This window comes from Lampris incognitus, chromosome 19, assembly GCF_029633865.1.
Source record: "Lampris incognitus isolate fLamInc1 chromosome 19, fLamInc1.hap2, whole genome shotgun sequence".
NCBI classification, from domain to species: Eukaryota; Metazoa; Chordata; class Actinopteri; order Lampriformes; family Lampridae; genus Lampris; species Lampris incognitus.
In genome coordinates this window covers 17,266,680-17,285,864 of record NC_079229.1, presented here as the reverse complement: position 1 = coordinate 17,285,864, position 19,185 = coordinate 17,266,680, and the positions used below count along the sequence as shown (strand labels likewise).

At 45.2% G+C, this 19,185-nt stretch overlaps 1 protein-coding gene across 1 annotated transcript in view; it reads right to left on the bottom strand.

Annotated features, from left to right (window-relative positions):
- Positions 1 to 657: 657 nt before the first annotated feature.
- The window catches only part of ankrd33ba (ankyrin repeat domain 33ba), a 40,085-nt gene continuing 21,557 nt past the window's right edge, over positions 658 to 19,185 (bottom strand). Inside the window, exons 2-6 of the mRNA XM_056299753.1 lie at positions 9,223 to 9,352; positions 8,358 to 8,498; positions 6,920 to 7,061; positions 3,634 to 3,832; positions 658 to 1,438 (exon numbers count right to left, since the gene is read on the bottom strand). Coding sequence (XP_056155728.1) covers positions 896 to 1,438; positions 3,634 to 3,832; positions 6,920 to 7,061; positions 8,358 to 8,498; positions 9,223 to 9,352 — 1,155 coding nt within the window. The 3' untranslated portion in view covers positions 658 to 895. The remainder of the gene's footprint in view (positions 1,439 to 3,633; positions 3,833 to 6,919; positions 7,062 to 8,357; positions 8,499 to 9,222; positions 9,353 to 19,185) is intronic.

Genomic DNA, 19,185 nt, shown 5'->3' with positions numbered 1-19,185 from the left:
AGGCTGGAAAACGTACTTGTTTTCAGATCGCTATGTCAGAGTCCTTCTCTGGTTAAATAATAAGAAAAAAAAGTTTATCATCAAAACGCGTCAAATCCTCATATAAAAAATATCTTTGCAAGGTACAGTCTATATGCAAAATACATTCATGACTTAGTCATTGAAAAGCAAAAACATCATCTAGGAAGGAAAATATTGGCCGGTCAAATGTGATTTTGAACATATATCATCCTCCCAGCTTTCTTAGTAAATATGACGAGCTCATTAGTGTATACAGTAGAACATTTAAAGACTTGAATTCAGCCCCACTTTTAGACGAAGGGCTCCAGACATCTCTGCTGTAGTCAGGCCAAATTACTGCCGAAGTTGCTTTGTCAAATACAGTATAACACAGTACAAAAAAATACTGTCGATATTAAGCATCCAGAGCGTAAGAAAATAAAGACTTGAGCATCTTGACTTTATCAAAAATGCAATAAATACGAAAATATGTTAGCTAAGAACATTTCAAGTATCTCTCACCTTGCCATCCACCATGCATGGTCATGACGAACTTGACCGTCATATTTCTTTACTTTTACTTGATGCCATGGCTCCTTTCCCAAGCTGTTTTACAGAGGCCATTTGTCTGTCTTTGTGACATTTCCTGTAATTCAGTTGAGGACACGAAGTGGAACAGGACATACCAGCCTGTAGTCCTTTTTCCCCTCTTCAGGGTCACTGTTGAGAATGTCTGACAAGAGGTAATATTGAACACACAAAACTGTAGCAGCCTATTAGACTTACATCTGCCAGATATTTTTTGTTATGGCATACAAACCCCAGAATCATGAGACTTCCCTCTGTCATTTGGCTCTTAGCTGGTTTCCATCAATTTCCTGTTTGATTCGTGATGCTATTTCCTCTTCCCGGCGGCCAGGTGTTTCTTGGTTGCGGCCTCCAACCTCCTCCTCTCCGCCTCGTCGGCTCTCCTCCTCTCCTCTTTCAGCTCCTTGTACCTCCATTTGGGGATCTGCAGCAGGTTCATGCCATCTTTAGCGCTGCTCGTCTTGCGGATCTTCTCTGGTTCATACGTAGGCGTGGGGGCCTTGGTCACCCTCACCTTGGGAACGCTGATGTCTGGCCTGACGCTGCTCCTCCTCATCACAAAGTGAATGGGCAGCAGGCTTGTTCTCCTCACCTCCAGGGTGGTGCCGGCCGACCCTCTGCCCAGGCTGGAGCTCCCCCGTCGGGGCATCAGGCTCTGGGGCTGGAGGCTAGCCCTGCGGTCCGCTGAGCCCTTGGCCACCAGCGTGACCCGTGAGTTCTGGAAGATTTTGCGGAGGTTGTTGATCCTCTCGGGGTTGAGTGTGCGCAGCTCCTTGGCCCGCTGACGGCGGATGATCTCCGGCACTGCGTAGCGGCGTTTGCCCACACAGGGAGGACTCTCCGGGCACACCTGAAACAGAAGCATCGCGTACATATCATGAACATTCATCGGCCTCTTCTTGTTTTTCTTTGTGTAATTACCTTAGCGGTAGGGTCATTTAAATTCAAACATCCAAATCAAATTCTAATTTGCATACCAACACATGTTTCAAATATGAACAGGGGAATTTTTTTTTTATCTTAAATCAACTGATAAATAAATTCTACCTACGTCTATCTACAGCTAGATATAAACGGGTTGCTGAAAGTGTGGGAGGAATTACAAAACCTTGTTCATTCAAAAAACTGATATAGAAATGATGCAATTCCCTGAACAATTCCAAGAGAAAGAAGAAGAAAAAGTTGGAACTATAACAGCAGCGTTTTGCAAAAGGGAGGGCAATGACAACATCATCCAGAAAGAGAACGCCAAATAATCTTAGTGTATCATTATCATATACAGTTTTTAAGTGAATTTTTTTGTTCTGATATGTAGTAGGAACACGGTTATCAATAATATTAAATGTGTTAGTATTACGATAGTAAAATGATCAGCATTACTGTTTAAAGAAACCCATTGCCCGGTCAACTTATTGTTTGCACTGTTGCAACAATTACTCATATAATGAAAATAGAAGCCGTTGTCATTATTCTGATAATCAGGGATTTTATGAAATAGTGAAAGTGTTTCATAAAAATGTTCATATTTCAACCATCACCAATTCCGGAATAATACTTTTATGCCATTTGAAGAACTGGCATGAAAACACTGAAAAACGTTATCTCCAGTGTTGGCAATTAAAATCACTGATCATATCCAAACTTAATAACCTCAAACCACTGAACAACTCAGCAAAATCCTCTCCAGAGAAACATCCTCTCAAAAATATGAACATTACCTCGTGCTGTTGATTGTCTGTCAAATGATATATCATGAACACGCGATGTTAATTTCTGGACACAAATTTGTCAGAAAACATGTATATAAAAGGGGCGTCCGGGTAGCATAGCGGTCTATTCCGTTGCCTACAAACACGGAGATCACCAGTTCGAATCCCCGTGTTACCTCCGGCTTGGTCGGGTGTCCCTACAGACACAATTGGCCACGTCTGTGGGTGGGAAGCTGGATTCGGGTATGTGTCCTGGTCACTGCACTAGCGCCTCCTCTGGTCAGTCGGGGCGCCTGTTCGGGGGGAACTGGAGGAAATAGCGTGATCCTCCCACGTGCTACATCCTCCTGGTGAAACTCTTCACTGTCAGGTGAAAAGAAGCGGCTGGCGTCTCCACATGTATCAGAGGAGGCATGTGGTAGTCTGCAGCCCTCCCAAATTGGCAGAGGAGGTGGAGCAGCGAACGGGACGGCTCGGAAGAGTAGGGTAATTGGCCAGATACAATTGGGGAGAAAAAAGGGGGAGGGGGGAAACATACATAATGACTAAATAACCAACATGCAACTCACCCGATAAAAGGTCATTCTCAGAGTGCATGTCCCACAGCACAGTATGCACATAATGGGCCTCTTACAGCTGAGACAGATGTTCACCATGCTCAGTCAACACCCCTGACAACTATTCCCATGTAGCTTGGAAATGTTCCCATTAAACATATTTGGCATCCAATCACAAACAGAATATTATTCCCTGTGTGAGTACAACATTCAGCTTTCTCCATCTTTATGACTACTTGACGGTCTCTCACAGGTTGATTTCTTACCACGCATTGCATCCAACAGATTTATGAAGAACACCATTCTCTCGAACTGGAAACCCGGAACAATAATACAGTCTAAACAATGGTTACACCTCCTTGTAAAACATGTCAGTGGAAAAAATAACCGCCAGTCAGCAGAAACACATCATGCAGTTTGAACCAGCTTGGTCTTCAATGGTCAATTTTCTAAACTCTTCACCACAATTGTCTGAAAACCTCCTTCCTCCCACACACACAGAAACACGTACAAACACACACACACACGCACACATACCTCTACATCTACACACCCTAATATCACACATACTCCCAAGCAAACAGGTTATTATTATGATGATAGACAGACAGACAGACAGATAACCTGGGCCATGCCCAGGTATTTTCCCTGGGTCCCAGAGAATTCTCTCTCTTTGGAACAGTATTGCATTGAGAAACAGGAAGCAGAAGGAGTGACGCATAGAGAGTGATTGAACAAAAAGAGAGATGCAGAAGTTGAATGTATAAGTCCAGCCTCACCGTATGGCACGCTACAGCAATAAAGGGACTCCCCAGGGCGGTTGTGATGGAAACCATGTGGTCAATCACTCCGTCTTCCTCGGGGTCGGTGACGTTGGCGATGTTGAAGGCGCTCCTCACGGTGTCTGACAGACGCTTCAGACAGCCGCGGGGCTCCTGGGCTTTAGCCACCAGGGACGCCAACTGGGGCCACTCCGGACTGGGGAAAGCAATGCAAAGTTGTGGATGAATTCATGGCACAGACTAATGCGGAGGAAAATTCAATACGACTGTACAAAGCTGTGCTTTTCTGTGCTTTCCCGCCCGGTTGTTTTCAGTACTTCCCCACTGTGCAGAGGGTTTCATGACTGTGCAAATTCTAGTGAGTGCATGCTGGCTTATCTCTTTTCTGTGTCACGTCAACCCATTCCCACTCCTTATTCCCTATGCTTGTTATCAGTGTATAAACTCACATGCCTCAATTTTCTAAGCCAGGTCTCTGATTGACATTCTCCATCCCTGTATACTCCAGACATTTATACTGAATAAAACTTCCCTGAACCACATCTGACCTGAGTGAGATGTAGCTGTGTAATTTTTCCTCAACACCTCCTGCTATTTTTATGCCATCTTTTTTTGCTTTTCCATCAGCAGTAAGACGGTGAAATGTTTTACATTCAACTGTACATCACACCAAAAGATCCTAGCAGTTGCTGGGGGGCTCATTCAGGCTTTGGTGCAGACGGTAAGTTTGGTTGTGCCCAATAGCCTATCCAGTTTGTATTGAAGCTATTCGATAAGCCAGCCATGAGCTGTGACAATTATGATCAAATGAGAGTTTTCACACATTTCCCCTATCTATTGTTTAGTCATCTAAATTAGGGTTGGGCATCGAACCAATTGGAACCGGTTTGAAAATTCCGATCCCAAGGGAATCGTTAAGAAATCCCCATTTCGATTCTGCCTGTCGGTACCTAAACACATTTCACTCGCTCTAAAGGCATCTTCGGTTTCCGTGGTGGCGGCATGCAGCTTCCATAGTTTCCGCCTCCGCAGGTTACGTGTGCGCCGTCATGGACCAGGGCACGCGGCGGTGAGGGGATTCAAGATGGAAAGTGTGAAGGGTTGGCACAACGCCTGTGGCAAAATTATTTCGTGCAAGGGAGGATGCACAACAAATATGGCCAAACACCTTCGCCTAGACGGTGTACAAATTAACCAGTGTACTGCGTTTTGACACGTTGCGCCAGTCTCCATCTCCTGCCTCGGCGTCCTCTTCAGCCAACCCCGAGCTAACAGCAAGTAGCAAGTGAAAATTAATGTTTGTCTTATTCGCAACAGCGAGACAGTAAACAACTTGTACATGAGTGAATGGCAATAAACTGTATGCAAACACTGAAACGTGTCTTTTCTGTGCTGAACGCTCGTGTATACAGCCTGAGAAGGCAGATATGCTCATTTTTCTAAACAAGAACTGTTTCTAATTTAAGGAGTTTAATACCTGGTAGTCCGGACCAGGTTGTGACTGTGTCTTTATTTCTTCATATTCATGTATGAAGACAGTTGTTGTAAATGTAAATATAAGAATGAGACATTCACATGAATGATCCATTCTTAAAACAGGATGGCTTGTATAAAGTTTTTTTTAATTAACATTTTCTTCTGTGAAATAAGCATGTGACCGGAACCGGAACCGAGAATCGTTAAGAACCGGAATCGAAAAGCAGAATCGGAATCGGAATCAGAATCGTTGAAATCAAAACGATGCCCAACCCTAATCACAATGTACACTACAGTGCTTGGGACACAGCTAGTATCAGTTTCTCTTCCATTCTCTATATGGTAAAATAGCATGATGCTGCAGAGGGAAGAAATCCCTTTCTTTATCAGTTGCTGTTGAGCATATCATCTCTAATTTTGATTTAAATTTTCTCCCCAATTGAATTTTTTGGCCAACTACCCCACTCTTCCGAGCTGTCCCGGTCACTGCTCCACCCGCTTTGCTGATCCGGGGAGGGCTGCAGACTACCACATGCCTCCTCCGATACATGTGGAGTCGCCAGCTACTTCTTTTCACCTGACAGTGAGGAGTTTCACCAAGGGGACATAGCGCATGGGAGGATCACGCTATTCCCCCCTGTTCCCCCTCCCCTCTGAACAGGCACCCCAACTGACCAGAGGAGACGCTAGTGCAGCAACCAGGACACATAACCACATCTGGCTTCCCACTCACAGACACGGCCAATTGTGTCTGTAGGGACGCCCGACCAAGCCGGAGGTAACAAGGGGATTCGAACTGGTGATCCCTGTGTTGGTAGGCAACGGAATAGACCGCCACACCACACCCCCGGACACCCCCGAATTTTGATAAAGTTGACCTCAGCCCAGCTTCAACTTGTTGCTCTGGGTTCTTGTTTGCTCTCGTTTATTGTTTGCTGCCACCACGGCCATGGCTGCTCCACGTCACCAGCTCTCATTGAAAGTGAATTACCGCCCGACCATTTTGTCATTCGTGAATCTTTTGGTGTGAGTGCGGGATAACAGTCGAGTAACTTAGGGGGCTCAAGAGGCAGCCAACAAAGCCCATCCATTAAACGGTAAAAGGACTGCATTTATATAGCGCTTTTCTAGCTGCAGCAGCCACTCAAAGCACTTAACAGTCAAATAATGTCTCACATTCACCCATGTACACACACATGCATTCATACACTGACAGCGGTGTCAGCCATGAAAGGTGCCAGCCAGGGGTTAGATGTCTTGCTCAAGGACACCTTGCTCCATCCATCCATAGCTAACCTGTCCCATTATATATGTGTCTATCGGTAGGGCTGCAGCAGTTCACTGAGTTAAGAGAGGCAGCCTAGTCGGATCTGGATTAGTCCTCAATATACAGTAGCTTTAACTCACAGCTGTTTTATTTTGACTCTAAATGACTCAGACTGTTACTCTGCATGTCTGAATGTCCAGTGATGTCTGAGACAGATGTTCTAGGTAAATAATATAAGATAAAATAAACAACCACGATACAAGATAAAAAATATAATATAGGTTAATTTCTCAACTGTTATCCAACAAAAACGGAACAAAATAAAACAACCTTGTCACCTCTAAGTGACAGAACAGCAGGTGATCCCTGATGGTATATCCATTCTGCCTCTTTATGTCTTGCAGTTTAATTCCCCAATTAAGAACAGGGGTCACTCACAATTGCTATGCTAATGATGCTGTGTCCACCATTTGAACCGGCAGTCAGGGGTCAGCTGTGATTAGAACATAATTGAGATGCGGCCAATGTGAGCAGGTCTACCTGTATGCACTGCAGAGCTGATGCGGGCAGGGCCGGGCCATGAGGCGTGACATCAGCCAGGCTGTTTCATAACGGCCTGTGAACAAGGCCCACTCCCTGGGGGTCAGGTTACGCCCATTGTCCCTCGCACTCAAATTACCCCCTGGATAGAGGTAAAGAGGGTAAAAGAAGGGGCAAAGAGACATGGGTAAGTAGAGGAAACAGGAACAAAGATCAGGTCCAGGACAGATGAATGAATATGTCTGCCTCCTCTGGAGCCACGAGGTATCAGATCCTTCCAGAGCTTCCTGTCTTGTGTCTCCCCCTTGCAATGTTTTTTAAATTCAATTAACCCATCCTAGCTGTGTAGTTAGGGGCAGTGGGCAGCCGCCATGCAGCACCTGGGGACCAACTCCAGGTCTTCTTTCCATTGCCTCGGTCAGGGACACAGACAGGAGTGTTAACCCTAACATGCATGTCTTTTTGATGTTGGGGGAAACCGGAGCACCCGGCGAAAACTCACGCAGACACAGGGAGAACATGCAAAGTCCACACAGAGGATGACCTGGGATGATCCCCAAGGTTGGACAACCCCGGGGTTCGAACCCAGGACCTTCTTGCTGTGAGGCGACAGCGCTAACTACTGGGTTAATTCAATTAAAGGATAATTCAATTTCTTAATATGCTGGGTCTTAATGTTTGCTCTCGTCCATGTCAGTTATAATATTATTTTACTCACCAACTTCATTTTTGTGATTTCAGACATGGGACCACCTCTGGACTCAGATGTACAATGGCATCTCACAAGGGCAAAATGAACATGAACTCCAGATATGCTTCAACACATCCAATTTAAGCCAATAATTGAAATCACATATTTGGAAGTTAAAAGAAAGGTGCATTTTAAAATTTGCAAAGTGTCCAGTATTATCAACAATGGCCCATTGGTCCATCACATTGCTGAGCTATTTCCTGGTCCAACTTGCAGAAATGGCCAGCCTATACTTCGCATACATAGTTGACACCATTGATCAACTACCGAGCAGGTGCATGAAAAATCACAACCACAGTCTAACTGAGGCAGTAAGGTTTTTGTTTTTGTTTTTTTTGTCTTTATTGTTGAAAGATCAGGTTTATGGCTTGTGTCCAGTTGCCACATAAGACACCGATGTAAAGCCGGATCTTGTGGTGGTCCCGTATCCAAATGATAACTGATATGCATGATGGTAAAAACAATGAAAATAAGACCCAGGTTGTAGAAAAACAGAAAGTAAGAGTACTGCTCTCCCAAAAAAGTGGATAATGTAAATAGAAAAGGGGATGAAGACACTAGAAGGGGGACAGGCTCAGAAGACAAACAGGTCTCCATGGGTTTATCTGCAAAGGTGTTATGTATTGCACTCCAACACATAATGTACATACAAGTTCATACATGTGCTTGTGTGTGCACACATCCTACCTGCCATCATGAGCGAGCGGACACACTCTATGCGGCCTTGCATGGAGGCCTTCATCAGGGCAGTGAAGCCGTGGCAGTTTCTCCGCTCTATGTCCAACCCCGTGTAGTAGTTGAGCAGGTAGTTGGTGATGGTAATGTGGCCTAAGATAGTCGAACAGATATCAGTATCACAGGTCAACAGGTCATCATGAAGTGGTTTTGGGCACGGGGCGAACAAAGAGGGGAGTGAAATGAGAAGAGAGGGAAGAGTGATGGAACAAAGGGATTCAGTGAAGGAGAAGAAGAGTGAAAGAAACATTTCTTCCCGCCATGTAAATTCACACATAGAAGTGAACTGGCATGGCGGGCTGCTCACCGGGGCCACACTGTTTGTAACAACAAAACTGTGAGAGCAGTGGGGTAAAGAGTACGAGTGAGAAGCTGTGAACATAGATGGGAAATGTTCGTTTAGGAAACAAGATGTCTTTCCTATGCAATGTGCCCATCATCCCTGGTTAGTGGCGAAACCGTTAGGCAGAGACAGAACGGCTTAAATGCAAGACACAAAAAAACTAAACAGATGTACAACACTGGCGTTGAAGTGTTTTGAGGAAACAAGGCCGTATGTCATACAGTATGGAAGGCATGGAGGAGAGAAAAAGGGAGGGTGGGTAGAGGGTGAGTAATAGTAGATACGAAAGGAGAAAAATATGGACTGAGAAATGTGAACTGTGAACTCTCCACTCATCACTTCATTGCCTGTGCAGGTTTGCGCATTTTTTAAATGTGTGCTGAAATGTGTGTGTGTGCGCGCGTGTGTGAATGTGTGCATGTGTGTGTGCATGTGCAGGCGTGTGTGTGTGTGTGTGTGTGTGTGTATTTGTACCTGCTTGCGCAGCAGTAATGAGGGCGGTGTTTCCCTCGCTGTCCTTCCAGTTGACGTCCAGATGTGGACACTGAGACAGCGCTATCACAACATCAACATATCCCTGGTAACAAGCCACCAACAGTCCTGTCTGAAAGAGGAAAAGGAGGACGGACAAACAAACAGAGAATTGAGTCAGGAAGGTAGAGGTGGAGGAGTTTAAAAGGAAAGCAACAAAAAAAAAAGAAAAAGAAAAAGAAATAGTAAAAGATGAGTCAAGACTGAGAAATGGGAACTGCCATGAAGAGAAATGCATTTAGAGAAGTGTCAGCGGGACTCCGAAAGATCAGCGGACGTTTGCATTTCTTCCAAAAACTAACGCCAGCGAATAAATATTAGATCTGTTGTGCACACAGTGAACTGAACCATCTCCAACTGTGTGGACAAAATAAGCTGCCTCCTTCTCCGTCATGCACTTGTGTGCACAGCCTTGTGTGTTCATGCGAGGAGATGTGTTCTTTTACTGTACACACGTAGGTACGTGCAGTTGTTTTTTATTTGTTTGCATGTGTGCGTGTGTGTGTGTGTGTGTGTGGTGACAGCACATGTCTACACAGTGTGAGATGTGTGTACATGGCCAGGAAACTCCGGTAAAAGTTGGGTACTTTCCGGAAGGTGCCCATTCATCTGCCAAAACAAACACGAGTTCACCAGCAGGGAGAAAGAGGACAGATCAGGGGAAAAAGCTGCGAGAGGAAAGGAAGGAGAGCTAGAGAGCAGTGGCGTCTCCGGCAATGGAAAACCTGGTGGGTCACAGTAAACTCCAGTGGCGGGTGGTGCTAAAAAGTTTTTTGGGGGGGGCGCAATTTACCTTGATGCAGCGCACCTGACAGCTGCTTTAATGCCCACACAGTCACAGAGTTATTCAGAAGGACAACGTAGCCTATAGATTTGATCAGGGTTCGTAGACGGTGGATGATTGACAGTCGAGACGAGGAGTCGTGGTGGGTGCGAACATGATTGACAGCCACGAGAATTGTCCAATCACATTAGACCAAAAAACATTAAAACAGTACAAATTCGCTGCTAATAAAAGTGGCAGTGTCTGGGGCGCGCAGAACTGCGCCCCCTGGAAAATCTGAAGAAACCAATCAGACAGCAGCTTCAGGTCACCTGCTCGCCACAAGTTTGAGGGCTTGCATAAGGTATCGTTTGGCCGGCGCCCCTCACCCAGGAAGTATATATGTATTCAGACAGAAATCAACCAAATACTATTTGGAACCAATATTTAATGGCGGTCTATTCTGGTGCCTCCCAACACAGGGATTTTACTCGGGCGTCCCTACAGACACAATTGGCTGTGTCTGCGGGTGGGAAGCTGGATGTGGGTCTGTGTCCCTGGTCGCTGCACTAGCGCCTCCTCTGGTCGGTCGGGGCGCCTGTTCGGGGGGGGGGGACTGGGGGGAATAGCGTGATCCTCCCACGTGCTACGTCCCCCTGGCGAAGCTCCTCACTGTCAGGTGAAAAGAAGCGGCTGGAGACTCCACATGTGTCGGAGGAGGCATGTGGTAGTCTGCAGCCCTCCCAAAATAGGGTAATTGGCCAACTACAACTGGGGAGAAAAAGAGGGGGGGGGGACAAAAACAACAAATACAAAACAAAAAACAAAAACTTGTCAATAAATTTCCACCAATCCATTGTAAACTACTAATAAGACACGTTAGCCCTAGCTAACGGGTCTGACCCTTTAGCCGAGCGGTTAGTGATGTCGCCTTGAGGTGCAGTGCACCCCATATCGAATCCCGCACCGGGCAAGAAAATAACCGGCTACACCATGAATGAATTTATTTTCAATTGATAGCATAGCAAGTGCGTTTAGCCTCTGTTTCCCCAGGGTGTTGCGGGTAAATGTCGTGATCCTTTCCAACATTGAAAAGTTCCTTTGCATGCTGATACTGTAAATGACATTTGCCAAACGTCTTGTAATTCATTCTATTATTTCTTTATTGGCTGCTCTCAGCATGGGGCCAACATGATCGTGCCCCACAGCTCATTTTTTCCCGATTTTTCCCCTTTTCTACCAATTTAGTGGCCAACCGATCCTTATTCTAGTTCAAACACCCACTCTCGTACTCTATGCGTTCGCCACCTGCATCTCTCCGGCCGGCAGTCTCGAAGGAGACGCCTCGCCACTTCCGTGACAAGGTGACTCCAGGCCGAACCACTGCTTTTTCCCCACACTCACAGAGACGCATTCATATGACGAACACAAGCCGACTCCGCCCCGCCGATTATTGCTGCCTCATCGAGTCCGGCCATAGTCGGATCTGACGAGACCGGGGCGCGAACCCCGGTCCCCAGCGGGCAACTGCGTCGACACAAAGCCGATGCTTAGACCGCTACACCACCGCGGACCCTCCCACCGCTCATAATTGAAAGCACCTTGAACATGCACAGTGTTTTCACCTGCTCACTCGGTTAAACGGATGCTGACAGGCGGGCCCCATGCTCGCCAAACGAAGGCTACAAGGAAGAAGGACTGACTTTTACCCAACAGGTACAGGAAGATATGTGGAGTGTATTGGCCAGCGCTACCATTGTCATATGTAATAAATGTGCAACAATGTTAGTTACGAAAAAAAGAAAAAAAAACTATATTAATGGATCATGTCGGGCATTGGCTAATTCTGGTGGGACCAGGCCCCCCCCACCCCCCGGAACCTAATGTTAGAGAGAAAAGTAAGGAGCGGGGGAGATGTTTTTTTAAGCGTATGAAACTCTCCATTGCCTTTTCATACACACGGTGTTGTGTAAGAGTTGGTAATATTTGTCTTTTCTTCGATGCTTGTTTCTTATGTGAGGGATACAATTGTAAAGGGTAAGGTGAAACGAGTTTAGACTTTTTTGAAACAGATCTCCCACTTTTCATCATTCTCACCAACTGTGTCTGTTTCAGAGAGTTAAAACATGAATGGGCAAGGATTCCTGGACTGTCGTCAAAATTTCTTGCAGCTTCCAGTTTAAAGTTAAATAAACAACAACAACTTGTCTACAAATGCATTTTGAAAGAGGGAAGGCCAAATACACAATAGTGCAAGATCTAAGTAAGGGCCTTTAAAATATCAGATGTCACCACCTGGGCAGTGTACTTATTCAGGTTGGTTTTTGATTTTCAAACCATGACAGAAAGGGCACTCAGGAAAAGAATTTAATCTCTGATATGATGGAGAATGAGGCAGGATTTACATAGCAAACACCGAGATGTACAACACACATCTGCACATACGTGTGTGGTGACTGGATACAGAGCAATGTGTCCCGTTTCCAGTTACAACCATCACGGATTTTGACAAATAATGTGAAATTCATGTTAGGATTAAGGTTGGTCAAACACATATTTTAGAGAAGGTTGTAGCTGTGCCTCAAGGAGCTAAACTTTAAGATTCCCTGTGTGTCTGTGAATGTTCTCATTCATCCAGGTCATAGTTATCCAAAGGAATTGAATCAAGTGCAACTGGACTTGGTTATATATCCGTGAAGACGTTTCGCCTCTCATCCAAGAGGCTTCAGCAGTTCGTGCCTTTCCTACTAGAACAAGCTAGTCTGACTGGCTCAGAAAGACTAGCTTGGTCTAGTCAGAAGACATGAACTGATGAAGCCTCTTGGATGAGAGGCGAAACGTCTTCACGGATATATAACCAAGTCCAGTTGCACTTGATTCAACTCCTTTGGATTCCCTGTGTGGATTTAGTCTAAAGGTTAGTGGTTGCGTGAGTAGCCCAATGGCTTTGAAACGAATTCCACCAGCTCACAGAAAGTTGAGTCAGTTAATCTGGACACATTTATTGAGAGAGAAACGTTTCATCACTTATCTAAGTGACCTCTTCACTCTCAACTGACTGCAGGTATCCCCACCCTTATACAGCGGCATAACAACCGAAACCAACGATCAGTTCCATATGCAAATTACTGTGATCATTAACTAGAGTTACAATGGCCACGTGTACTATTCACAGAGGATTGGGGCATGTTTGCAATCACATTATTGTAAGATGGTGACAGATGGACTCTTAGTCCCCCCCCCCCCCGGTTCAGGGATGGTTGTTCCCTCTTCACATAAGATGGCCTCTTTGACTCCCCGTTCAAACCAGCGTTCCTCCCTATCAAGAATGTGCACATCCTCATCCTTGAAAGACTGGCCACTGGCCTGTAGATGGGTGTAGACTGTTGAGTCCTGGCCTTGAAACAAATTCCACCAGAGCTTTCTGTGTAACTGTCTCCAACACCACATTCGCAGTGTCTTCATGAAAATATTCAAAATAGTTCATCTGAATAGTCTGCCTTTCCTGAAAGATAAGTCAGAGTTCATGGGTAAATTGTGGTTTTAAAACAGGTGACAACGAAGTTGTTCCATAGTGGTTGCTTGTCGTGGCAATCATTTAATTCCACTCTGACATTAAATGAGGAGCGAGACAAAAATCTCTTCCGGTGTTGTCACACTTTAATAGATGTTCATGAACATGACGCACAAGCCTAGATGCTTGAATGCGCGCCGGTCAATACAGTACAGTCTCTCTTACAGGGCAGTTGTCTGTTCCCCCCCTCCTTGTCTGGTGTCTTCCAGCTCACATCCTATCAAGGCCCTTTCTCCGTTTACTGTGTACAGACTTGCTACACTCCGTGAGTCTCCCATACATTCCTCTGCTATCAACCAACAGTTAACAACAGGCCTTCATTCGCTCACATGGAGAAGACACTTTACCTTTGTTCTGTTAGACATGAGCTTTAAGCATCCATCTAAGCAACGTAAAATAAAGTTAAACATGGCACAGGTCATACACGTTCAAAGATTAAAAGCAAGCAAACATCATATATGACTTGCTGTCACAGTGCTCCATCAGATGCCTGGTGTGTTTAATGAAGCCGCTTCCAGGACATTATGCTCACTTCCCAGTGGATCTCGTAAACTTCCTGACTTGACGCTGTGTGTTTCATCTACATCTCATTCACGTATTCAGGACCACTGTGTTGAATTGCCCAATTAATTGTCTAACAGCGTTCTGCCCCAATATCTAATCTTTATGAGTTTTGTATTTGCTTGTGAGATTGCCCGGCCAGCGTCTTTATTTATGCTTACCTCGTGAGAGTAAACACTTTTTATGTCTGTCTGTAATAAAATCGGTCGCTGGTGTGTTTACAAGTCCGAGATAAAGCAAGGTTATATAGTGTTTATAGATCATTTGTGTGTCATGGTGGTTTCTCTGTTTATGGATCTTGGCACTTTTACCTTTTACAAAAATAGAGTCAGGCAGCCAGCATAAAGAGATGTTGGTTTATTGGTGTTGTCAGCCGTGTGAGGTTCGAGGCAGACTGGGGGAAGAGTTCAGGGAATAACTGCTGGATTGGTTAGAATGAGTTCACTAACCCTGGCAGTGGTCCAGGTATCTCTATCTCATTAAGCAGACACACACAGACAAGCACGCACAAATTTCCTCCCCCCATACATCCACAACACACACACACACACACACACACACACACACACACACACACACACACACACATACACATATAAACCCTGCACACCCATGCTCTCTCTCTCTTGCTCTCTCTCTCTATCCTCCCCCATCCCTCCCTCCATATGCACAGACACATTCTTGGCAATTCTCCAGGTTTGCTGTGGTCCTGCATCATGTCTGGAGCAACCTCAAGCATCACACAGTCTTCTATTTTCTCTGTGAACACTTACACACACACACACACACACACACACACACACACACACACACACACGCGCGCGCTGACACTAACACACACCAAGACATATACACACACACATTCTAACACTTCAGATAATTTATTACTTCACACATCACATCTCTTGCATGTCTTATAATTATTCTAAGAACGTTGTATTGGTGAATGTTGTGTGGGTGAATGTTGCGTTGGTGGATGTTGTGTTGGTGGATGTGTTGGTGGATGTTGTGTTGGTGAATGTTGTGTTGGTGAATGTTGTGTTGGTGGATGTTGTGTTGGTGAATGTTGTGTTGGTGAATGTTGTGTTGGTGGATGTTGTGTTAGTGGGTGCTTTCTTGCAATAGAGATGACTGGCAGAATGTTAAATCTTAAAGGTTAAATCTGGCAACATTATTGCTGTGTCATTGGCTGGTTATGACTGGCTGTTCACAGGTTTCTATTCTGGATATTATGGGATATTATTGTGGTTGTGACACCCTTAAAACCACCTAGTAATCCTCCGGCAGCCATCTTGAATGCACCTAGTAATCAGTAGTTAACACTTAGCAAGCTCTTAGCAACCACCTCGACACCACTGTCAAACATTTACGTAGGGACCACTGAGATCCCCTTAGCAACCACCTAGCAACTGCTTGGACACACATAGCAACCACTCAGCAACTCCTTAGAGCCCGTGTAGTTACACCCTGGCAACCACCTTACAACCTTTTAGCAATCACAGAGTCACTACCAAGCAACTATTCATTAACACCGAGCCACAAGCCACAACTCGGCCATACCTATGTGCCACTATGCCACCTCTGTTGTAATGCTCCAGCAACTACCTAGTGACCATTTAGCATCTGCTAGTAACCACCTAGCAGCCACCTTACCAACACGCTCACCTAGCCTCCTATTCTTCTCCAATGAATGTACTTAACAAATCAAACCCCGCGCTGTAGTTCTGATCATTGCTCTTCGTTCTTTGGAAGAGATTAATGTGTGGTACGTTTGCTTATTGGTTGGAATACAATGATAACAACAACAGAAGCAGGACATTTTTAACCACTCATCAAAATGGACAAAAATAAAAATAAGTCCTGACAACACAACGCTGACACAGTCATAGAAGAGCTACTTCCGCTGGTGGTTATGTGATTGTATGTGTAAACAGCAAGAGACGAAATGAAGAGGGAAAAAAAGACAGCGAGCTCAACATGCAGCCCCGGCCAAAAGTTTTAAGGGGGATTACGTGTTTTACGCCCCATATATAGGCCAAGCGAAGATGGAGACTAGGCCATTTCAAAGCTTGAATTGCTTCATGCTGATGGACATTGACATATGTCCTCCCGGACCCTAATCTGTTCTTTTCCGTTACGCTGAGTGAGCTTCATTTGCCCTCGCAAAATGTACTGACGTTTTAAACCCCCAAATTTAAGTAAGTGCATCTAAAGTTTTTCTATTCTCGGCCATTTCTTTCACAATATAGGTCTAACTTGACCCCGACCAAAGCTACCACACGGTGGACTACATTCTGATTCCTGGTTGGTGCAGAACGTATGGATCTGAGACACTATCACGTACTTCATAGTTTTGTTTATTTTTTACTTACGTTAGAAATTAAAAGAGAAAATCTCTATTTTTGCTTATCTCATCAATATATTATCACTAACACAAAATTCTAGATTCAAGGCCAATAACTACAGACAGTATTGCTGATATACAGTACCAGTGTAGCCCCAAATGAAAATGTCTGGCTTGTCGATCAAGGCCTTTACTAACTTGGGCAACTGCAATCAGTGATGGAGTGTTGTTTGTGAAACCACCTAATTAAGTTAGATTAAGATTTAGCTTAAGGTCAACAAGTTCTGATGTATGGTCATTTACTGTCTCGGTGTACTACAAGCACGCACGCACGCACGCACGCACACGCACACACACACACACACACACACACACACACACACACACACACACACACACACACACACACACACACACACACACACACACACAACAAAGCACTCACCTGAAACCTGGTCATCTTACTATTAGCCTCTAAACACACACACACACACACACACACACACACACACACACACACACACACACACACACACACACACACACACACACACACACACACACACACTCTCAGTAATCTGGGGAATATCCAGAGCCAGAAATAGAAAGGCTTAGCCTTATCATCCACCTACTGTGTGAGTGTAGGGGGGGGGGTTTAAAGAGACTGAGAGAGATTCAGATTTAGGTGAGGGGAGAGAGCCAGTGGGGGGGAACAAAGTGAGGGAGTTATCGATCTCCATCTGTCTCTGTTGTGCTATCGCTTGATGATCTATCATATGATTACTTCCAAATTTAGAAATAAAGACTGTCTGCCACAGGCTTGATCTGGCCTTCTTTTCTCAGAGTTATCAAAAGGGAAGGTGGCATCTCACTCTGGCATGGTCAAAATGCTATATAGGGGATTTGGAACATTACAATGAGCAGATATGTGGTCTGCAACACCAACATTCAGTTTTCAGTTGGCTTTATCAAAATGGATGACAAAAATGAGATGCCTGAGGGATGGGGTGAGTTGTAGGTTGACCTGGAGTTATGTGGCCTTATAGTTCTGTTAATCGGTTGCCCTTCCCACCTTATTTCGTCATTGTAGGTTACAACGACATTGTATTCTTACAACAATTTTGTTTTCTGCATTTAACCCATCCTATTGTATAGCAGCAGTGGGCAGCTGCAGCACCCGGGGACCAACTCCGGTTCTTCTTTCCATTGCCTTGCTCAGGGGCACAGACAAGAGTATTAACCCTACATGCATGTCTTTTTGATGGGAGGAAACCCACACAGACACGGGGAGAACATGCAAACTCCACACAGAAAGGACCTGGGACGGCCTGGGGTTCGAACTCAGGACCCTATTGCTGTGAGGCAACCGTGCTAACCACTGGGCCACCGTGCCACCCTAAGACAATTTAAGTAACTGCACTTAGACAAGTTAACGTTCTGCCGCAGCGCTGCTCACGAGGGAGTGTCTATCACAATCCTCGACTATGTGAGAGATTTTATGTTGCTGTGTTATTTATTCCAAACCTTACACACCATCCAGGCCACAAACCCTCTGACGTGTACTGTGGTCAGTGTTTTAAAACTGCTGTAACTTGACAACTGACTTGCCAAGACTGAGGCAGTAGCTGAGCCTGTCATCATAGTTTGGATAGTAATTTAGCGATGGCTCGCCACAGATAACATTTCTTTAATTCCCTCCTTCTTGTGTCCTCTTTATTGGCGCGGCATGGCTCAGGAGGTAGAGCAGGTTGACTGGTAATCAGACGGTTCCTGGTTTGATCTCCGGCTCCTCCTGAGACAGTGTTGAAGTGTCCTTGAGCAAGACACTGAACCCCCTAACTGCTCCTGATGAGCAGGCTGGTGCCTTGCACGGCAGCCTCCTCCATCAGTGTATGAATGTGTGTGTGAATGAGTGAATGTGAGGCGTACACTGTAAAGTGCTTCGAGCGGTCGGTAGACTAGAAAAGCTCTATTTCAATGCAGTCCATTTACCATATTGAGTTCCTGGAAGTAAATGAGCGAAACGTTTTTCATTTTACAGTATGTCTTTCTTTCAAGGACACGCACACACGTCTATACACAGACACACATTCACTCACACATGTTCACACACGAACACACACACGTGCCTACTACGCTTGTTCTGTCAATAGCCTGCCTGTTTGCCTGTGGACTTTCTGCCTGTTTGCGGCTCTGTATGGAACTGGCTGTATCAAGTCAAATGTGCAATGACTGTCCTTTTGATTTTTCCACTCATCTGCATTTGCACATAGCGTAATCCTTGCTGGTGTGCGCTTTCCCAAAGTCCTGTCTTCCTATTTGTCTTCCTGCCCATCTGTATTATAATCTAACTGTCTGCCTTTCTATTTATTGGCTATTACATCCCTACACCTGTCTAGCTATCAGTCTGTCTGCCTTTCAAGCTGCTTGCTGAGTGACCTGTTTGTCTTATGTTTATCTTGCTGTCTATCTGTCTGGCTCCCAGTCTGTCAGTATGAGTTCAGTTGGCTGACTGTGTCCTGGGCTGACGTGGGTACGAACTACTGTATGTGTCCAGATTTGTCCGGTTGGAGAGAGAGACAGACAGACAGACAGACAGACAGAAAAACAGACAGACAGACAGACAGACAGACAGACAGACAGACAGACAGACAGACAGACAGA